The sequence below is a fragment of the Strongylocentrotus purpuratus genome, unplaced genomic scaffold (assembly GCF_000002235.5).
Source record: "Strongylocentrotus purpuratus isolate Spur 01 unplaced genomic scaffold, Spur_5.0 spur5_scaffold_18, whole genome shotgun sequence".
Lineage (NCBI taxonomy): Eukaryota > Metazoa > Echinodermata > Echinoidea > Camarodonta > Strongylocentrotidae > Strongylocentrotus > Strongylocentrotus purpuratus.
In genome coordinates this window covers 31,856,718-31,880,747 of record NW_022145603.1, presented here as the reverse complement: position 1 = coordinate 31,880,747, position 24,030 = coordinate 31,856,718, and the positions used below count along the sequence as shown (strand labels likewise).

At 37.7% G+C, this 24,030-nt stretch overlaps 1 protein-coding gene across 1 annotated transcript in view; it reads left to right on the top strand.

Annotated features, from left to right (window-relative positions):
* LOC105445492 (ankyrin repeat and protein kinase domain-containing protein 1-like) overlaps nucleotides 1-23,660 on the top strand; it is a 31,810-nt gene extending 8,150 nt beyond the window's left edge. Inside the window, exons 4-6 of the mRNA XM_030988937.1 lie at nucleotides 4,129-4,275; nucleotides 5,191-5,261; nucleotides 23,391-23,660. Coding sequence (XP_030844797.1) covers nucleotides 4,129-4,275; nucleotides 5,191-5,261; nucleotides 23,391-23,660 — 488 coding nt within the window. The remainder of the gene's footprint in view (nucleotides 1-4,128; nucleotides 4,276-5,190; nucleotides 5,262-23,390) is intronic.
* The last annotated feature ends 370 nt before the right edge of the window (nucleotides 23,661-24,030 follow it).

Genomic DNA, 24,030 nt, shown 5'->3' with positions numbered 1-24,030 from the left:
CAAAATGGCCGCCAAAATGGCCGCCAAATCATGAAAAGGCTTATTCTTTGCAAATGTTTGGCCATTTAACAGGTTATTTTATGTTTTCTTGTCAATTTGAGGGTGCTGAATCCAAATCCGATGAGTGCCAGACGCGAAACCTTATGCATTTCTCGTAAACGGCGAAAATTCAAAATGGCCGCCAAAATGGCCGCCAAATCATGAAAAAGCTTATTCTTTGCGAATGTTTGGCCTTTTAACAGGTTATTTTATGTTTTCTTGTCAATATGAGGGTGCTGAATCCATATCCGATGAGTGCCAGACGAGAAACCTTGAGCATTTCTCCTAAACGGCGAAATTCAAAATGACCGCCAAAATGGCCGCCAAATCATGAAAAGGCTTATTCTTTGCAAATGTTTGGCCATTTAACAGGTTATTTTATGTTTTCTTGTCAATATGAGGGTGCTGAATCCAAATCCGATGAGTGCCAGACGCGAAACCTTGAGCATTTTTCACAAAATGCGAAAATTCAATTTGGCCGCTTTGCTAGAGTTCAAAAACTTCTGTCTGATGGGAAGAGATTCCCACAGAATTTCAGGGTGCTTCGATTTGTCATTGAGGAAATATTGAGATAAGTACTGGAAGACCACCACTTCACTAACTTCGACGAGTTGTTTGAAATAGCCAGCAGTCAAGGCAGTCAAACTACTCAATTGTGGATGAACTGTCTTGTAACACCCATGATCATCTGTAGGGATTTTGTTAGAGCTGGAAGGGAGGGTGACTGGTCTCTCCATCTGCAAACTGTCAAGGAAATATTGCTCTATTTCTTCGCTTCAGGGCATACAAATTTTGCACGCTATGAGCTGTATTATCTCCTTTCCATGCAAAGTCTAGCTGCCACCAGCATTACTCAAGCAGTTCTCAGATAGAGAACATGACTTGTTATGCACCATCTGGTCCGATATGTACATTGAAACGGCGTACATGCGCTATGGAAAGGGACCTTCCACTTTGAATGACTCTACCCTTGCTCTCTGGGTTTTGTCTCTCAGCCTCTTTGGACAACTGAAGAATGACTTGGAAGCCATGCAAGAAGGGGAAGATCAGAAAGTTGTCACTTGTCACCGTAAGGAGAGAGTACATGTACGTCTCAACAGAATCAAGTCAGATGTGGCTGACAGAAAGAGAATTCGTGAGGCGCTATCGACTTGTTTAGATGCATTTAACAGTGAGAAGCACCCTCCTTCAAGCCTGGTGAACATCTACACTGGAAAGGTTGTGGATGATTCAGCAGTAAATGCCGATGATCCAATCAAGATTGGATCTGATCAGATGAACGAGAACGAAAGAAAGTTGCAGAAGGGGTTCCATGGCACAATTAAGAAGAAAGTCAAAGGAATGGCAAAGGCTTCTGATATATGTCGTCAAGAGGTGAGGTATCTACAGTTGCCAATACAGGGATGATCTACGCCCGGGTAATCAAGATCATGGCTACATCAAGGGAAGCAATTTTAACCAAAACCTTCTTCTATTATGAATTGGCTCCCTATCCACCCGCACTGTTCGACAAGAATGGTGATGCACGTTCCACAAGTAAGTCTGCCTTGAATTCAAGGAGCAAATTGAGGTAGTCAACAAAATGCACAGGTGCCGGATGTTATATCAGGCTTGATGGATGTGCTCTTCTTTTGGATTGTTCCGTGTCCTGCTTCTCCTGCAAAGGTGTGTACTTTTGTAGATGTTGCTGTAGTAACATTCATGAAATATGCATACAGATGACCAGTTATTCATGTGGTTTTAGACAGATAGTATGAGTTTAGCATCAAGTCTGTTTTTTACGAACAGCACGTGCAAAAGGTTGCAGCCGTGTAAAATAGCTGAAGAGTGAGTATCCTCTGCCAAAATAGAACGTCATCCTAAATGTTTCTGCAAACAAGCAACAATTAAGTCATCAAGGTGATCGTAGATCAGTTATGTTCCATGCAATTAGCACAAGAGGGCAAACGACTGATCGAAACTGGACCCGATCCGCATCCAATAATTATTGTTGTTTGGGCACTTGAAGAAGAAGCAGATGTAATAATGGCCTACCACCTGATAAAGGAGGCTGAGAATGGTCACTCACCTATCAAAGTTGTGTGCGATGATACAGATTTTCTGTTCATTCTGGCACACCATCTACATGTTCAAACTAATGGCATACCACACACAACAAAGGTGGTAATGGAATCAACATCTCACACTCGAGCAGTCATAGATATCAATGAGGTTATCAAGAAACACAAGAAAATCATGCCCTATCTACTTTGAGCCCATACATTAGGTATAAGTGACACCGTTTCCTGTTTAATACAGAGTAGGAAAGGCTTCTGTACTGAAGAATTTGGAGCCATAGCTATCCTGATTCTTTATACCCCTTGGGAATACTGAAACCCTTCTCAATGAAGTAATATAATCCTGCTTGACATACGGGGCATCCATGTAAGGAGAAGAACCAAATGATTCTCTTGACACAATGCGAAGGATCATTTTCGCAAGGAAGGCTGGTGGCAAGCGCCTATAGCCCCTTTCAAATTGATGAGTCTTCCACCAACTATGGCCGCTTTTCGGCCAGATTACCAGCGTGCCTATTATCAAGTGACGTTGTGTGTGGCTGGATATGGTTTACAATGAATATCTGTATCATATATTCATGTTTTTATTATTTTATTCATATATAACCTTCCCAGTGCACAACGTATACTTTGTTGTTTTCTAGCTAGCCTGTTGAGTTCACTGTAACGGTATCCACTGCGAAAATGCAGGTGTTAGAGCAGCACAACTTATTGGACCACGCGGATAGATACAATTTGCTGTTATTATCACTCGCGTATTCCAGTATACTGTAGTTGAAGCACTGGATTTCTGTCTTTAGCTAAATCAAAATTGTTGACCCTTGAATAATAAACCATCCGATGCTCAGTTGCTCACAATGGTAAAGCTACCCATATTAAGACTAACATTGGGAATCAATAGCATTGCATCTAAACTTATGTGAGTAACATCTAGATAAAGCACACACTTGGTATACAGTTGGCATACATCATTGCACATGTTGGGTTTTTCGGCCATTTCCATCATATAATTGGACAGGAGAAAATCAACCTAAGAAAGGAAAGTTTATTTGTTTGCAGCTATATGAGCTTACGGTGAACAATTTGTACACTATGATGATAAGAATTAAAAAACTGCGTAATAATATATAGGTGGTGTAGTGAGATTCACATTTTGAATTTTCGCCGTTTAGGAGAAATGCTCAAAGTTTCGCGTCTGGCACTCATCGGATTTGGATTCAGCACCCTCAAATTGACAAGAAAACATAAAATAACCTGTTAAACGGCCAAACATTTGCAAAGAATAAGCCTTTTCATGATTTGGCGGCCATTTTGGCGGCCATTTTGAATTTTCGCCGTTTAGGAGAAATGCTCAAAGTTTCGCGTCTGGCACTCATAGGATTTGGATTCAGCACCCTCAAATTGACAAGAAAACATAAAATAACCTGTTAAATGGCCAAACATTTGCAAAAAATAAGCCTTTTCATGATTTGGCGGCCATTTTGGCGGCCATTCTGAATTTTCGCCGTTTACGAGAAATGCTCAAGGTTACACGTCTGGCACTCATCGGATTTGGATTCAGCACCCTCAAATTGACAAGAAAACATAAAATAACCTGTTAAATGGCCAAAGAATAAGTGTTTTCATGATTTGGCGGCCATTTTGGCGGCCATTTTGAATTTTCGCCGTTTACGAGAAATGCTCAAGGTTACGCGTCTGGCACTCATCGGATTTGGAATCAGCACCCTCGAATTGACAAGAAACCATCAAAAAACATAGTATATAAAAAAGCAAGGTTCGGGTCCTTTCCTATGGGGCCTAGCCTGGACTATTTAACCTCTTCCCAGAACTCAACATTCTATTTAACTTGATTATAAATCAGCTTATGAATACAAAATGATGTTATACAGAGACTTTAGCCTCAATATTTGCTAATGCTCATAGATATTTGTTTGATTGCACTAACATTTGACTGTAAGTATTACTCATTCATTTGTATGGCTAATTCAATTAATTTCCCTGTATTATGTTCTATAATTTGTTTGTATATCAGACAGAGAATCTGCCATGATAAGGGTCTTTAAATTAACCAACCAAACTCCCTGTCTGGAACCAGTTCCTAAAAACACTCCTGAAGCTCTGATCAAAGTTATGACAGATTCATGGAGCTTTGTAGCAAGTGATCGTCCAGATTTCAAAGGTTTGTATATACTTGATCGACCTTAAAGGCAGTGTATTCTACTGATACTACTTCATATGTACGTTTACTGCCATCTGCTGCTCACAAAATCCCGGTGCGTCGATTGCCATGTCCTACAATGCATCACAATATGATGATTGGGTACATGGCCGGAAATCGTTCTACGCGTACGCGTACGCCGTCACCGAAATATTGCGCAATTGAAAATACGTAGTGGTAGCGATGTCAGTAAAATACCCTGCATTTATATGATATATCACAGTCTTTATCTTAAAATTATTTTGAATTCGACATTGCCATGACTGGAATATGATACAGTGATTTGTCGTTTTTATTGTCTAATGAAATGTATTATTATTTAACAATCTTAAGAGGAAATGACAGAAGGGGATTTTGTTAATATCTGTTTTTAAAGCAGTAAAGAATTCTGTCATTTCTTATTAGAGGGAGGAATATTGACTGTGAGATAGAAGAAAAGTTGATATGACCATTTAAATCTCAGATAAGAGCTTCTAAATCAATTGCCAACCTATAGATAGTTGTCTGAGGCTGATTCGGTTAACTTATCTAAGATGGTTGTTATCTGGGGGTAATTTATCTTGAGGATAATTGTTCTAGGAGGTCATTTCCATGTTGTAAATATCCCAAGGGCTATCATACCCTCAGAAGAGACGTTTAAAAGGCTATCGGTTGTCCTATGGGTGTGTTTACCAGGGGCAGTTGTCCTGATCATACAAAATACTTCCATTACAGTTAAGCTTGAATTGCCCATTTGCTCTCAATTAAAGGGTATGACGTAATATTAAACATGTCTCCTGATAAGGTCTTGATTAGGTCTAGACTAAAATGTATGTGCTTTATTTTATGTACTTTATCTAACCATTCACACATTTGTTGTTCTTGTTTTGTTATCAGAAATTACAGATAGGGTAAATAAACTTGATACTGAACCAAGTTATGACTCACTTCGACCCTATTTAGGAGAGGTAAGTCTATTTGTTATTCTGTCCCTTTTTTCTTGTACTTTAGGCGAAGCAAAGTTAGTTTTTACTATTTATTGGAGGTCAATCTAAGAATATCAAGTAATCATTATCTGATGTAATGTTTTACAATTAATACTGAATACATATAAATCTGTGTGAATAACAAAATGAGTGAAAAAGAATTCAGGAAATCTGTATAATTTCCGCTGAACATCAAATATTATTTGTTTTGCATAGGCTTGTTGACGAACTGTTCCATCTTAATTTTGATTTGCTTTATCTCCGTGTGCATTTGTAGGATTTGAAACATTGCGTCATCCAGTGGCTTGTGCAAATACAAAAATGTTTTCCTTCCAAAATCTGTATCACATATTGTTTTTTACATTTTCGAGATGTAGCTACAGTGTTCTTATTTTATTAGATAGCTTTTATATAGCTTAAATTTCAATTATACAGCGGAGGTCTTAGAAGAAGAAGGATGGAAGACTTAACCGTGGCCACACCCCTGTCGAGCAGAGTAACATCAATACAGCAATACCTATCACTAAAACAGTGACACAAAATCAGATGGAAGTTCAAGAAAGTCAGCCTCTCTCTCTCTCTCTTTCTATCTGTCTCCCTTTTACTTTGCGTTACACAACGCAATGGTCGTCATGGTGTAGTTCAGTGGGATGATGATGAACAGCATTTGTATGGCGCCATATATCTGTTTAAAAAAACATTCAAAGGTGCGAGCTCCTCCAATTAAATTAGCATTTAAATGTCTGAAGGAAGAGTGAACAAGCACACATAAGGGAATTGAATGTACGGTTCTAATAATATTGAAATTTGATTTTTTTTTTTTTTTTTTTTTTTTTTTGCCCAAAAGTAAAATCAATATTATTGACTGCTTTATTTCATTTAATTATGAATGAACTTGACATAGTGGTTACACGATCGCAACTACTAGAAATCATGTTCAGATCGCGTATTTCTAGAAGTGATGGACGAGGATATTGAAATTCTCTGAAGTTGGCGGTCTGCTGTTTCACAGATACTGTTGATTGTAAAATTATAATTTCACATATGTGTTTTTTCTTTTTGTGTTTAAAATGAATTTGTTTATATTTGGAAACGTATTTTTGATGTAATATTCGATTATTTTTCATTACATTATTGATCGCATATATTTCTTTTAAACAAACAAACAAAGAAATTGATTTGTCAAAAGTAGTTGTGAACTTGTTTTTGTCTAGTATACAGACATTATCTCATATTCAATATTGATTGCCATTATACATGTATCTTATACACGTTATGTATGCGAATTCTTAATATTAATTTGCTTTGATGTCATACCTTCCTAATCTGTACATACCATTCGTGTTCAGAATACACATGTGTATTATTATGGTGTGAAAATAGAGGTATATTCTCTTTGTTTTAAGTATCGTTCACAAAGTATTGTATATGTAATTTTCTTGTGACTGAATTGTACATAGAAAATATTGATTTGAGAAAGGAGGAATAATATTTAATCAGAATGTAAACTTAAATTTAAAAGGAGTGTTCTATTTTGATTATCTACATTGTATAAACACGCCTAGTGAGCATTGCGGAATATTTACAACTGTCAATAGGGGCCTAGGGTTTATATGTAGACATATTTAGAAATCAAAATATATTTGACTGTGAAAGCAAATGATCAATACAGTGCCTTATTAACATAGTACCATAGTAACATTGTAAATGTCTTATCTTGTGACTGAATTATACATAGTCAATGTAGACTATTTTAAAATGGTGTAAAAGGGAGATAATGATGTTAGTTTCAGTGACATTATCATTTGGTTCTAAAGGTTATTATTTCAGTTTTAAAGATTATTTCCTCTTTTGTTTACGCTTTCACTTCAGTTATTACACTGTATATAGTTTCTTTTCATGTGGGCATATATTTGTGTACAAATTAATGTTATGATAAACCGGAGTTGTGTTTATTTCATGTCAAAATTTCATTATGTATTTGTCTATGTATAACTAGTCACATGATGTACAGCGTGAATCCAAACAAGGAAACACAGATTCAATCCTATAAATAACACGACCGCAACTATATTTTAGAAATTTCGACTCAAATGCAATTCCAATACCCCAGTGTATGTCCCATGGCAATAATGTTGAGCTTACTTAATACGTCATTGTCATGTTCACACATTGCAATAGGTGACGCACAAGGCTATTGTAATGGCCTTAGGTTAATATTAATAATATAAGTAGTTGCTATCGTATAAAATATTGATGCAATCATAACATAATTATAGATGGAGTCGGTTATGCACACATTGCAATCTGTCATCTTTTCTTTATTTTGACACCTTGATCAATACAATCACATAGACAGTTGAACATAAGCAACAATGGTTGGATTCATTTGGGATCCATACTATTCTTATTTATATCACGTTAGTAATGCGTGTAGATTCCCTAATGACATAGAGGGGCCTACCTAGCAACGTTGTAAACAAAGAATCATTTCCTTGAATACAGTGCCTTATTTGTAAATTATTGTTAATTTTCTTTCTTTCTACAGAAGTGTACATAGACTGTACTAGAATCGCGGAGAAGGAAAATGTCATTTTTTATCAAACCTATAACATATGTTTTGCCTTTAAAACATGATTTCATTTTTCGGTATCTTTCATTTAATCGTTTAAATTGAAGATAATTATACAAGTGCTTGTAATACTTATACCCTTTTCACATCTATTTTTCTTAACCCCGGACTATCCTTAACCCCATACTATCCTTAACCCCATACTATTTTTTTTGCTGTTCACATCTATTTTCTTAACCCCGGACTATGTACTTAGCCGGGGTTAAGAAATTTCACGCGATTCACACTACGTTCGCCTTAGCCCCGGACTATTCGATAGCTCATGAATATTAATGCTTTTGCTACCGCGCATGCGTAACGTGAACTGCATGCATGCGTAACGTGAACTGCATGCATAGCGCGCGATAAATGCAAATTCACGACCACACGACCACGCTGTCTGTGATTGGCTGTTGCTTAGCCCCGCTTCTCCTTAGCCCGGTTCGGATTCACACTACGCAGCTTAGCACCACAATTGCCCGGCTAACCCCGCAATTGCCCGGCTAACCCTGCTATTTTGCAGGGCCAGATAGTCCCGTACTATTTGTGGGGTTAGCCCACTTTGGCAAAACGTAATGTGAACAGAAAGCCGGCTAAAATTACCCCGGGTAATTGGTGGGGCTAAGGAAGGAATTGGTGGGGCTAAGAGCCCCCTTAGCCCCACCTATTTCCCGGGGTTAAGCAATATTTGGTAGATGTGAAAAGGGTATTATACATCTAATTAACAATTTATTTACAAACGAGTAATGTTCATGGTCTGTGTATATCCGACATGTCAAATTGAGCAATGCTATACCTACTTGATTTTTAAACTTTTATACAGTGTAAAACAAATGATCATCAGTCAGTTATTTTCACTGTCAAATCAGTGTATCTTTTTTTTCGAATTGTACATAGTTTGTTGCAAACGGGAAAGGGCGATAGCAATTACTCATAATTGTTATTTCGGGGTTTTTTAAAGCGTGTTTTAAGAGTATTCTATGTTTTTCTTCAAGTGTTGACATTATATATAATTTAAACAAGTATCTGTATCTTTCTACTTATCAGTCTAGTGCTAACATATGGTGTGTTAGTTCTCTACATATACTTGGGGAATTCAAGGTGTAAATTCTTATTCATATCCAATCCAAAATGCTACACATCGTAATGTAAGCATTCCTAAAAGCGAACATAATTAAATAGATCATGTCATGGAAGTCAAGATTCGATACGTTGTAAAAACAAATTATCATATTCTAAAGAAAAGCATAGTAAAAGTATTCCCTTGTGATAAGACTGTTCTAAAATAGTGTGCGTTTAATAAGAATAATCACGCACGATTTGTGTCTTTTGTGACGTAATCAAAACATTGCTACATTTTCTGTCGAAGCGCTGGTATATCCAAGATCCTGAGAGGTGATTTTATTTGTGTTAACTTTGTATTGTCCGATACGCAGTTGACCTAAAATCTGTTAAGATTGTCATCTGTAAGCTTCCTGGTTTTTATAGATACATTATTGTTTTTTGTTGTCTAATTTAAGCCAAGGGCTAAAGAGCACGATTAGCTGTAACATGATTAACTTGAGCTACCTTTCTTCCTTAAATAAAAGTTAATGAATAGAACTCAAATCCATCGACTCATCTCTTCCTTTACCAGTTAGAATCACCCATCGTCGTGTGTGGTTGATGTTCGAGGGAGACTAGAGCCTCGAACAAAATTAGGGAGCAAAAATTGAGAGAGACTGGGTGTTTACATGTATCTACGAAAGCAGTGAGACAATTTCCGTAACAGTTATCCTAAAGCGTTCATAATTATTTACATAATTTTATGGAAGTCAAGGTTTGATTATGGTGTGGAAACAAATGATCATTATTCGTTTTATTCAAGTCATGCTTTCATGTAATCATAACATTTTCAGTTGTTTCCCCAAAAATATGGCTCAAATAGATCTGTACATGCCATTTTCAATACAATGGTGCTCAGTAAAGCGCGTTATGAATGGCTGTGATAAATATATCATTTGAAAGCACCCCGGCTCCTGGATACGTCACTGATGTCTTTCTAGTGTTCATGCATAACGATGAAAATATTTTTCTTTACATGCTTTTCAATTCGTCCACAAAAGCTCTCCTAGGTTGAAGTTCAGACTATAAGCAAGACAATTGACTTCATTTCATTCGAATTTTTCTTCTCTTCCATCAATAGCAGGTAATGCCTAAATTGCTTACAATGGGTATTACTTTAGCGGAGCGGTAAAATCCCACATTTAATAATAATAATAATAATACATATGATTTATAAGGCGCCAAATCCACTTGACAGTCAAATGCTCAAGGCGCAGCTTGTGCAAAAGATGAAATACATACATGTACATGATACATTTATACAAAGTGCGATAAGAAAGGTACAGACATGAAAGGTAATGGTAATCAATGGTCAATGGTTAGGCAATTTACAAAGAGAAAGCAAATTTAATCTCACAGTGGGGTTCAAAAGGTTTATAATTATCATGTCAATCTGACATTAGTATCGTCATTCAAGTAAATTTAAGCGCAAGGGGGTTTCCTTACTGTATTGTCCATACATAGAAATCCAACCTTCAAAGCACAGAACTTAAAAAAAAAAAAAAAAAAAAAAGCAGAAAAATCAGGGAAGCAGACTAGTAAAAATTGGAATAAAATCGGACAAAAAATAACAAAGATTTTGACTTTTGGAAAGTTGTAATCAGTATACGTATCTGAACTTTAAATCTTCTGAATCGGTAATGTCTCTGTAATGCAGTGCCAGACAAGTTTCTCATTTATTTCAAAACACCAACATTTTTTATTTAGATTCATCTCTCAAAATGTATTACTGTGGATGTTTTTTTTTCCTTTAAGAGGACCTATCATAATAAATATAATCTATAAGAGGCCTATATTTTGGGTAGTGACCCAAGGGAGACGACAATAAGAACAAAAACATAAATTAATGATAGCATCAGACGGAGTCCCCTATGTTAATTTTGTCATTAAAGTAACACGCCGCCCTCTTGTGGAGTTAGATTCAGAATATCATAGTTTGTATCATTTCTCCCTGTCCATTCATTACAGAAAAACAGCATGTGGGGCATGACTAGCCCAGTATACCTAGGATAATTGAAAGAAAGAAAATATCAGTCTCCTTATAACACCTGAGTTATGTTTGACTTCATTCGCAACTAGATTATTTATCGCTCGAGACGGCTATCTTTAAGGTTCTGAATTGCTAAAACTTGATAGATTCTGGGGGATTTGAAAATGCTCGCGCGTTTGCGCATAGTGTGGCTTCTCCCCACCCCCGTTTGGAAAAATCCCGAATCCGCTGCTGCTATTTACCATTCCATGTTTTACGCTTAGCAAACAAACCCTTTTTGTAACCACTTATTTCAATATTACTTTTAAATAGCTATGCTCGCTTGGATGTTTTCACTTATTCCATTATTTTCTCCTGGAAGTTGGGAAAAAGACATGTTTGGTGCTAGGTTGCAAGATTGAGGGCCTAAGTTAATACATGGGAACGGACGCTAGAACGCTAAGGCCCGAAATTACAAAGGAGGTTTGTCGACAAAGGTTTAAGTACGTCATATGAAAAACAAATCATTATAGATACGAGAAATATAGCTTATTGCAACATATGTCCACGTTACCATGACACATGGGAAACGCTTGAGCTACGTAAATTCGGCTGTCTTCAGAGGTAAAAATGTTACATGTAAAAATGTCACAATTAAACATGTCACAGATAAATATGACAAAGGTAAACATGTCAAAAGCAAATATGTCAGAAATTTAAAGCATTTTCCATGTTTTGGTCACACAACGTCAAGCGGGGAGAAGGTTAAAGAGAAAGAAAATAATAAAGAAGGAGGGTAGGGGGTATTGCGTGTCATCTTCAATTAGGTCTAATCTTAAACATATAGTCAGATAGGAATGAAATAACGAATTTTGCGACTCTATGTAGAAGAGATTTGAATGAGAATAATTTGATTTTAAGTCTAGGATTTGTATTCTAGATAGTTCCATCTTGAAGCTTTCTGATAACAAGATGGTGTGGTATATTTTTAGTCTGATAATCATCTTGTTTCAGCTACAGGAATTTATTATATTTATAGAGTCAAGAGGACTTTATTCCTCTTCTTCTCCTCCTTTTGGCTCATCCTTCTTCTTACTAAGGCCGGCACAACTAACATTTTCAATCTTTAGGACTGGTCATCACACGACTTGTTCTCTATCTTTTTTTTATTTTCCTACTCTGAAATCGATTTGATTTATACATTGCATATGCTTTGTTTTGAACTACATCGGTTTTGGGGGTATGAATGATATACATTGTCATTATTTATATTTATTTATATCGAGTGAATAAACTTTGAACTTTGTGCTATTATGTTTAGAAGTATAGTTGGAACAATGTTATGAACAACTTTGCAACAACAAGCTATTTTCTAAAAGAGAATATTAAATCGGCCTAGCTTATTGTTTAAAAAGAGCATCGCACGAACTTTCCAATGTCAATTTCGTCATCAAATTAACATGTCGCCCTCTTGTGAAGTTGATTAAAAATGTCATAGTTTGTATTATTTTTCCCTCTCCATACATTACAGAAAAACAGCATTCTGGGCATGACTAAACCAATATACCTTGGATAATTGCTGTTCAGAAAATACTGTTTTCAATCTCCCGATAACAGTTGAGTGATGTTTGCCTTCACTCGCAACTCGACTTCCTGTCACTGAAGACGGCAGTCTCTGAGGGTGTGAATTGCTAAAAATTGAAAGCGTCTGGGGGCTTTGTCCCCTGGACCCATGGGCGTAGATCTGTAATTGATACCTATTGTTCAGGGGGATGATCTATTCATTCACCCCCCCTGAAAAATAGGTATTACGTAAGGATTGACGCCCATGCCTGGACCCCACTCATAAAGATAGAGGTGGTTCCCAAGACAACCCTTTCGTATGTAACATTTGTCCTTACAAGAGAGTGTGTGTTTTGATTGCTCAAGAGGGCTATCTTCGATTGTTTCTGTGTGTATGTCTCTCCAATTTGGGGTATCCCGAGGTGGCTAGGAACAGTGTGTGGTGGAAGACGTGGTCGGGTGGTGTGTGTGTGTGTGTGTGTGTGTGTGTCGCATGGTGGGGGGTAGTAGTGTGTTTGTTTGGATGGGCTTATTTGTATTATGTTACAACTGATTTCAACTGATGTTTTCATCAATCGTACAATCTATGTGATGAAAATGTTTTGAATTCATGTCGAGGAAAAAGAACTGTATTTTATTTCTAAGATTGATTTGTATTGTGTGGAATCAATAAAATCAAACTATTGAAACAAACACAAAATATTGGACGTTTTTAAACTGCAACAACTCGAAAGCGTCTGAGAGCTCTGCCCCTTGACCCCACCTTGAAATGCTCGCATGTTTGCGCCCCCCCCCCCCCTCCCATTTGGAAAATCCCTGATCCCCGCTGCTATTTACCATTGCATGCTTTGCGCTTGACAACAAGCACCTTTTGTAACCACTTAGTTCAATATATTTTGAAGTAGCCATGCTTGCTTGGTTTTTCCATTATTCCATTATTTGCTCCTAAAAGGTGACACAATAGACATGTTTGGTGTTTGGTTTCAAAATTGAGGATCTTAGTTCATGCATGGGAGCAAGCCGTAGAGCGATGAGGGTTGATCTTAACTCAACATCTTGTGTAACTCTAATATACAAGCAGGGCAACGTTTTGACAGTGACTACTATTAATTTTATAGTATTATAGTTATTTCATGATGTTTCATACGCTAGCTATAAGTTTCTCTAAAACGTCTGATGGGACCGGGTCATTACTGTTACCAGCAACGTATTTTGTCATTCTTTTTATGTTAGGCACTATTATTAGAAAAAAAAGTAAACAAAAAACTGAAAAAATGACTTGATAAATTAATAGTGCAATATAATCCAAAATGTACTCAAACTTTTGACTTGTACAGGCGTAGATTAGCTAAGGTGTTCGTGCGCTCGAGTATATGAGGGGTAGCTCAAATGTTTAGACTCAATGTTGACAGGCATGCAGCAGCAATTTCGATGTAAATTATTTGAATGTAATTTGTATCAAGGTGACCCGGTTGAGAACTGGGGAAGGAGGGGGGTGAATACGTTCATCCATGAAGAGAGTAAAGTTTTGTTTGAAAGCCAACATATCTAAAATTATGTTTCAAAAAGACTTTGTTCATTTTATTCCCTTATCTATGTAATGTAACTTATTTAGAACCCCCCCCCCCCCACTCGACACTTCACCAAAGCTGATGTCGGTGCAGCGGATGTGCGCAGGATCACCTCGGTCATTTCAGGTCATCCTACTAGTCCAAGAGCCAACGAGACCGACATTAACAAAAGAAATACTTCATTGACGGTCCACTAGAGTATCAGCCTAGACACCGACAGCCCAGGGAACCGACAATGACAAAAGCTTCACGAGATCAATATTGACAAAAGGTTCACAAACCGCAACTTTCCACTAGATCAGATCGAGACCTAATAAAATATAGAAATGAAAAAAGTTCAACAGGTCCACGAGGCCCACAGCAAATGACACCGACAACCCGTAAGACCGACGAGACAAAGAAATGCACACAGGAAGTTACAACAAATGCTGATGTCATGGGCTGTAGCCTACATCGATAAATGCAGGGGAAAATATGCCAAACAAATTGTAAATAAAAAGTATGGACATTTTGGAGGCAGATTTTAGGTAAGATTCTAAGGTTGAAAATTAAAAAAATCACTAACAGTCATTTTTTCCGATGATTAGATATTTCGCATTATTGTGAATGGTACATCCATCCTAATATAGAAAGTAAAATATTTTCAGTTGTTATTATGGTTGTATACACCATAGATATGACAGCAATGCGCAATGTCTCATTTTAATATACGTTAAATCGTAACAAAAAAAAAATACAAATTCATGAGCAACAGTGAACATTATGTTGATGTATCATGGGAAAGTGAGTAACAAAAACTTGTGCGATGAAATGGGTAAGCTTAATGAAAAATTATGTGAGTAAATATCGCTGCGACTAGCTGGTTTCGGCTCAGGATGAAATATAAATCACAATCAGGTGCGTACGCAGGGGGGAGGGGGAGGGTTAAGGGTTGAACCCCCCCCCCCCCCCCTTACTGAACGAAATATTGGCCGGCATAATTTTTTAATTTCCGTGACAAAACAAAAATGTGCTCTTACCCCCAAACCCCCACCCGTTTACTTTCTGGACTTCAATGTCATTGAGTGAGTGACTGACTTCTTCTTTTCTTTGTTAATAATATACATTAAATGAGCTGTAAAGGTACATGAGCATTTGTTAACATCAATTTCATACTTCTTGTAATGGCCAAAATTAAACTGATATAATATTTGCACAGGAAAAAATGTACGACAACCATTCGGTACAAGGGTCTGAAAATCAGACTTTAACTAAAGTGATTATTTGTCTGTTTGTTATATTTATTCACCATGTAAAAATTGTATACAGATGATACAATTCAGTGGGTTACATCGATAAATAATACATAGTAGAAACAGTGCATCAGTAAACAAACAAAAAACCGTTTGAAGCGCAACGTCCCTAAGATAACAAAGCTGATAATTATTAGGTTGAGAAAGAACACGGCTTAAAATAAGATATTCTGTCTTTACAAAGATAGAAAATAATCACAAAATAAATGGTTAGAGATAAAGACGAGTTATGATCATGCGATTGCAACGGTGTCGATTTGTATCCGTGGTTGGGGGCGGGGGATGACAGATGCCAAAATATTTTCGGCAATGAATCAAAGCAACCAAGAGGTAGAAGCGTGTGGCAGGTTGCACCCCCTCCCTTCCAAGTTATCAACTTTTTCAAGTCACCCTCAATAAAGATAACATTTCAGAGAATATGGGACCCATGTTGGTGCCACATGGGATTGCTATCTGGGTTATTCTCTCAAGCGCGTAGCAAGGATATTATTTTAGGGGGCGGTATTGAGCACGCGAATCACTTACAGACCTCCCTAGGGGGTGGGTGCAGAGAGAGGGGGTTTCCCCCCGTCCCGCGCGATGCGCGGAAGCTTTGAAGTTTCATTAAATTATTAAAGACAGAAGACGATTCGTTGTACCATTCTCGACTCTTAATTCTTGTTTGAATTCAGCTCCCTCCCCCTCCCACCCGCGGGTAGCGCGGAAGCTCTGACTTTTCGTTAAATTATTAAAGAAAGAAGACGATTCTTTGTACCGTTCTCGACTCTTAATCCTTGTCTAAATTCATTTTTTTTGTGACGTTTCATTAAATTATTAAAGAAAGAAGACGATTCGTTGTACCATTCTCGACTCTTAATCATTTTTCTTCCTACGTCCTCTTCCTTTCTTTTTTTGTCTCTCTCTCTCTCCCTCTTTGGGGGGGGGGGCCGGCGTTTTTTTTTTTTTTTTTTTTTTTTTTTTTTTTGGGGGGGGGGGGGGGGGCGACCGCCCCATCTCCCCCCTCCCCTTGCTACGCGCCTGTATCTTCTTTGTCTCTCATTATCTCTCACTCACTCACTACCAAAATGTGTATATTGATGGTCATCTTGCGAGTAATAACTACTCTCATCGGGCTCTCATCATTAATTTTCCTCTTTTTTTTTTGATGGTGAATTATTGGGGGGATGATTGTACAGGCCATCCCCCCACCTGATTTTTTTTTTTTTTTTTGGGGGGGGGGGGGGGGGGGGGTGTTACACCCACAAATGTAATAATGCCCACAAATGTAATAACACCCACAAATGTAATAACACTTTACCCACAAATGTAATAACCACTTAACCCACAAATGTAATAATTTTGAATCACCCACAAATGTAATAATGACTTTACCCACAAATGTAATAAATTTGAAGGGATATTTTGTCGAATTTAAAACTAAAACCCTGTAATAAAGCATGGGTATAGCGCGCAGTCTTTGCTCCAGACCCGGTTATTTAAAAAAAAATAAACTAAGACCCCACCATCTTTCAAACTAAGACCTGGGGGGGGTGTTCACAAAGATCCTAAGTTGAACTTATCTCTAAGTTGGACTTAAAATTTATGGGAAGCCATTAGCATCCTTGAAAATATTTTGTAATTTTTTTTTAGAAGGCATAAAATGTTGATTCAAATCATTCATATTTTCTATCATCATGGGAGATTTCATGTTCTTGATGTGGAATTGATGAAAAGTCTAAAATACTCCAATTTTTGCTTTTGAATATATTTCATTTTAAGGCTCCAATGGCTGTCCATACTTTTTAAGTCTAACTTAGTGTTAAGTTCTACTTAGGATCTTTGTGAAACACTCACCTGGTAATAAAGCATGGGTTTAGAGCGTAGTTTTTCTTCCAGACCCGGTTATTTCAAAACTTTTTAAAAATCTTCAAAAGTAAGACCCCATCATCTTATTCCTGTGGAAGAACATAAGTATTGAGCGTAGTCTTTCCTTCAGACCCGGTTTTTCAAAAGTTAAAAAAAACAAAAAACAAAAAACAAAAAAAAAAAAAAAAAAAAAAAAACCTTTTAAACTAAGACCCCTCCATCTTCCAAATACACCAGTTTACAGTTGTGTGCGCCATTTTAAACAAAGCCAATGACCTAGAGGTCATGTATTTATGCGTAAATAAAGATTGCGCCCATGCAAATTATGATGATATCACTGCCTGCGCGCTGCGTTGTGCGCGCATATCATCATTTGCATGGGCGCAATCTTAATTTACGCATAAATATCAGAGGTCAGAGGTTATTGGCCCCGGAACAGGGCCAATTTGGCCCTGTTCCGGGGCCAATGACCCGAGGTCAACTGTCTGCTCATGCGCACTGATACAACTGTAAACTGGTGTATTAAGACCCGGTAATAAAGCATGGGATTAGAAAGTAGTCTTTACTTCAGACTCGGTTATTAAGAAGAAAAAAAATCTTCAAACTAAGACCTCACCATCTCATTCCTGTGGAATAACATGGCTATGGAGCGCAGTCTTTGCTCCAGACCCGGTTATTTCAAAAAATTAAAAAAATCTTCAAAACTAAGACCCCACCATTTTCCAAATTAAGACCCGGTAATAAAACATAGGTCTAGAGCGTAGTTTTTCTTCCAGACCCGGTTATTTCAAAACTTTTTAAAAATCTTCAAAACTAAGACCCCATCATCTTATTCCTGTGGAAGAACATAAGTATTGAGCGTAGTCTTTCCTCCAGACCCGGTTTTTCAAAAGTTAAAAAAAAAAAAAAAAAAACACAAACAAAACAAAACAACAAAAAAATCTTTTGAACTAAGACCCCTCCATCTTCCAAATTAAGACCCGGTAATAAAGCATCGGATTAGAAAGTAGTCTTTACTTCAGACTCGGTTATTAAGAAAAGAACATCTTCAAACTAAGACCTCACCATCTCATTCCTGTGGAATAACATGGGTATAGAGCGCAGTCTTTCCTCTAGACCCGGTTATTTCAGAGGAAATAGAAATTTAAACAAATCTTCGAAACTAAGACCCACCATCTTATTCCTTTTTTTTTTCATTTAGGAATAAATTACATTATTACATATGTGGATAAAACACGTCACAAATAAATGATTGGTCGGCGGTCACACGAACTGACGAATCAGTCAAAATGGTCCATATATATAACACACAGAGGAGGGACCGATTCGATGGTTCGTTGACCGTCGACGATTACTTAATCATGTAAATATTCTAACGCCCACAAATATCCTGGAATTCAATGTTCGTAGAAAAAAAAGTAATTGAATAAGTGACCTTAAATGTATTTAAATATTGTCGCTGATTGTTTTATGCATGTGATTATGAAATATGTTCACGATATGAAACACATATTTATATATATATATATATATATATATGTACGCTATTAGTGACATTGGAACGTTGGATTGCGATGTAATATTTTCATGAGTGCGTGAATGAATTACCTTTCTTCATGTGATGAACGTATCAATTACTTATACTGAAGACTACCAATTGGTACGCGGTACACGGTGTGAATTCATGAGAACGAAATTTATTCAAAGGCAAATACAAACAAAACACATTTATATTACAGTTTTCCCTACTTCTGAAACACTCAACTCCCATAGATCACTGTATATAAATAACATGAACCTACCTGATTTTGGTCAGTACACACTTTCGTAACAGAAGAAGCAGTCCTTGCCACTTGCTTTTATTGTTGTATGCTTTTGATTTCTACAATATCTTCTGGTCTTTCTGGATATTGTACTACAATGAAGTAATTGATATATCTGCCTGATTTAAGTGCTCAATATTAAGAACGTCTCCGTCACAGTTTTGTTTATTGCTGTGATTTGTTGTAACTTTAGTGTTCTGACACTGCTCATTACCATGGAGGTACAACCACGAGAGAGGGGACTCCCCCGAAAGAAATGTCAGATTTAATCTCTAATCGAGAATCTAGGACACCTACCCCCCTGCCAACTACCCCCAGCTAACTACCCCCTAGAATGACAACCCCCCCCCCCCCCCAGCTAACTACCCCTGGACATCTACCCCGGACAATACCCCCCGGACATCTACCCCAAGTCAAGTACCCCTGGACATCTATCCCCGGGCAACTACCCAGGCATGTAGCCAGAGTTTGATATTTGGGGGGGGGGGAAGGGGAACATAAATTAAATCGATCGAGGTCAAAAAAAGGGGTCTACAAAATTTCAACCGATCCTGGAAATTTTAGGGGGGCACGTGACCCCCCCCCCCCCCCGTGGCTACGCTCCTGCAACTACCCCCAGACATCAACCCCCCGTCAAATACCCCCGGAAATCTACCTCCCCCCCCCCCCCCAATCCAACTATCCCCTTCCAACTACCCCCAGCCAACTACCCCCACCCTGAAAACTACCCCCAACTACCTTAATTTGCTTGGGGGTAGATGTCCGGGGGGTAGTTGGAGGGGAGTTAGTTGTCCAGGGGGAGGGGTAGTTGGAATGGGTAAGATGTCGGGGGGTAGATGTCCGGGGGTAGTTAGCTAGGTGGTAGTTATACCCATGCTTTATTACAGGGTTTTTGTTTTGAACAAATTCGACAAAATATCCCTTCAAATTTATTACATTTGTGGGTAAAGTCATTATTACATATTTTGTGGGTGATTCAAAATATCACTTCAAATTTATTACATTTGTGGGTAAAGTCATTATTACATTTGTGGGTGATTCAAAATTATTACATTTGTGGGTAAAGTGGTTATTACATTTGTGGGTGAAATTATTACATTTGTGGGTAAAGTGTTATTACATTTGTGGGTGTTGTTACATTTGTGGGTAAAGTGTTATTACATTTGTAGGCGTTATTACATTTGTGGGCATTATTACATTTGTGGGTGTAACAGGGGGATATATATATATATATATATATCCCCCCATCCCCCGGGATCGACACCCATATGCGATTGTATTGTGAAGGAAACGTTGTGGAATCGATCAGAAAAGGTTGATCATCTGGCATATAAGTATTGGTGTGTACTGCAAAGTTCTGGAATCATCAAAATGATTAGAAATTTGGCCAAGTCTTGGTAAAGTTACAAGTACATGTACTGTACACAAAAAGATGCATATACGCGACACGTGCGTTATATCTATCAGGTCCAAATAGATACATTAAAGTACCAAATATATCAATTAGTAAGCGGTTTCTCTGCAAAATTTGTATGATTACGTATTAGTCAAAACATATTATTTCACATGATTGGTAATAATAAGAGCTTCCTTTTCATTTTTTTAGAGGGTTGCGTTTGCCCCATAACGTATTTAGATAGCAAGGAAAAGAAAGGGAATACACATTATTACCTTTCGTTGAAAAAAATAGCACTATTTTAGTGTACCTCAAAAGTTAACAAACATACTTCAGTTTCTTTTTAAATAACAAAAGGTTTTTACAAGTTCGTATATCAGGTGGCAATACGTTCCAAATGTCAGGACCTACATATCTAATCTAATTAATCTGTGGGCTAAAGCACTCCTTGGTGTAAACAAATGGAAATCAGAGGAATGTCTGGTTGGGTAGTTATGAATGTCTCTATTTAGAGTAAAATCGTTACAAAATGATAAAGGCAGTTCTTTTTGTATTAAGTCGGTACATGAACACTGCAATTTTCATAAAATAGAATTTCAGTAATTTTCAAAGTTTTCAAACTGAAAAATACCCAGAGCCCGACAAAGTCTCATGGCTCTCTTTTGCAATCTTAATGTACCATCAGTATTTACTTTATTAATGGCCCATACAATGTTAGAGTAAGAAGTACGTGAATGAATGTAATAATTGTAATTAATGAACAAAATACTAAGTGCAACAAAAGTCTTTAACTTGTACGTAACACCGACATAACAAGACAAAACTCGAGAAAGATCACGTACTTGTTCATGCCAGGACAGGCACTGATCAATATAAATGCCTCGGAATATGGTACTTTTCTTTTGTTGAATGGTGATGCTATCTATCTTTAATGGAACATTAGTTTGTTCAGTGTTAGCACGAGTTTTAAAGTGGATGGAAGCAAATCTGCTGAGGCATACAAATATTTATGATATGCATGTTGAATTAAGGGGTCACACTGAACCATATCATAAAAACTTGACAATATTTAGTAGCGTTATAAAAAAATTATGAGAAGGTAAGGTAAGGTTTCTCCATTTCTCCTAACAAAGATGAAGAGATTGTTTCGCCAACCTGCATTATTAAGTAGCACAATATGAAAAAGTGTAACCGCTTTAACACTTACTCCAAAAAATAAAGATATCACATCATCAAAAATACTTATAGCACAATACAATATGAAAAGGTAAGACTGTTTCTGAATTTCTTCAGAGGACTGAGAGAATCACATCATCAAGTTTGCATTATTAAGTAGCATAGTATATTATGAGAAAGTATAACTATTTATTAATTTCTTCTGGAAAAAACCCATCAGATTAAGAGATTAAAGAGATCACATCATCAAACTTGTGGCAAAATACGATATGAGAAAGCAATAGTGTTTCTGTATTTCAACATTTCTTCTGATAAATGAAGAGATCATATCATTAAACAATGTGTAGCACAATATATATAATATGGGAAGGCAAACAAGGGCGTTATTTCTTTTTAAAGTGTAGGGGGGACAAATAGGTAGTGGCAAAAGGGGGTGGGCCGAAAATTTTAAAATTGCGTGGACCGATATTTCGCTCAGTGGGGGGGGGGGGGGTAGTGAGCCCAATTTTTTCCTCTTTTTTTTTGCCCCCACGGAAATTTGAAAATCGCGCCAGTTGATATTTCGCTCAGTGGGGGTAGGAGGGTGAGGAGCACTATTATTTTACTCACTAACCACCCCCCCCCCCCCTTGATCAACGAAAAAAAAACCACAAAATGTAGCTTGGGGGGGGGGGGGTCAGGGAGTGGGGACTTTTTTTGTAAAGGAAAAATGTACGTTACCATCGTTTGTTGCCATAAACTAAGTTAAAAACGTCCGTGGGCACAAGGTTTGGTCTTACACAGTGCAATACTTGAGCTTCGTGATAAAGGAGGTCCAAAACATGGGGGGACAAATTAATATTGAAAACTTGGGAGGACACGTAACCCTACCCCCCCCCCCCCTATGATTGACGCCCATGAAAATAAGAGTGTTTCTCAATTTATTCAAAAATTATTCAGAAGACTAAAAGAATCACATCAATTTTGCAATGCATCACTGAAGTCGATTCGACGAGTAATGCCAGACAAGTAGGCCGCCACTCTGTGAATTGTTGATAAATACATATATTTTATCGATTGCCCCCACCCTCTGGAACAAACTCCCACCCCATATTCAAAATTCTTCATCCATTGAATCATTCAAAACCCTTCTCAAAACCCACTTTTTTTAATCAATTATAGTTTACTGGAGCCGCACACTAGTAGTTAATTCCATTCAACTAATTTGTATTGTATTAGTAATTTTTTATTTCGTTCTGTTGCTCTTAAGCTATTGAACAATTTTAATTAAACTGAGTAAGACGATAACACCTGTGCAGTTAGAAACGCTCATATTAAGCGCCCTATAAATTTAATTATAATTAATATTGTAATATTATATACATTCACTTCATTTTGTTTTGTCATTCGGATAGCTATTTACATGACTTATCCTACGAGGATTTAAACAATAATTAGCGACAACATTATTTTAAAAAGTCTATGTCGACACTAGGTTGACTTCGAAGGATTTTCCCATTTCTTCTAGTGCAAACTAAATCGCATTAAACGTTGAACACATTCCATTCACGGAGCGTTATTCGCTGTTTTCCAATTATTTGCCAGTACTCGGTTTTCCGAAGTAGAAAGGTTTTGCAAGCAATAGGTGGTATCGCCAAAATGGGAGAGGGAAGGAACCGCTACAGAATAGCGGTGAGGAAATTTATATGACAGTTACAGGTGAGTATTTACAATTCTTCTCCCTCATGGATTCGAAACTCCCCCAAGTCCGCACCCCGGTAGCCTCTTGTTGATGGCCCTCGTGTTGTTGGAGTCCATAAATTCTGGCGAGCTCGCGCCAGAATTTACGGACTCCAACAACGCGAGAGCCATCGACAAGAGGCTAGCAACCCAGAGACTCCAGCCCAGACGGACAGACAGACGGGCGTCTGCAGGGGTGCTGAAGACGGTGGTGAAGGTGGTGGTGAAGGAAGAGTGACCAGGTTGATGAGGGGTTTCCAGATGTCGTTGATGAATAATCCTGAGTCTTGGAGCACGGTGTTGTGGCGGTGAATTTTGATGGCTTCTCGGATTCGGCGTGTATGCCAGTGCTTCATTATGGAGATGAGATGGCTGTTGTTGCCGGGCGTGTTTGACGATGGCGGACTTATCCCATTCGCTGAGTCTGATCAAGTTGGTTCTGTGCTCCTTGAGTCTTGTTTCCAGATTTCGCCCCGTTTCACCAATTTAGACTTTTCCACATTCGCATGGTATTTTGTAGACTCCAGCTTTTTTGTGGTTTGGATGCTTGTGTTTGTGGGAGTAGAGTATCGAATGGAGTTTGTTGGAGGAACTGTGTCGAACTTGTATGTCTGCTGCTTGAAGGAAACGCTGAATCTTGTGAGAGGCTTGACCGATATAGGGAAGAACAACAGTTTGTTTT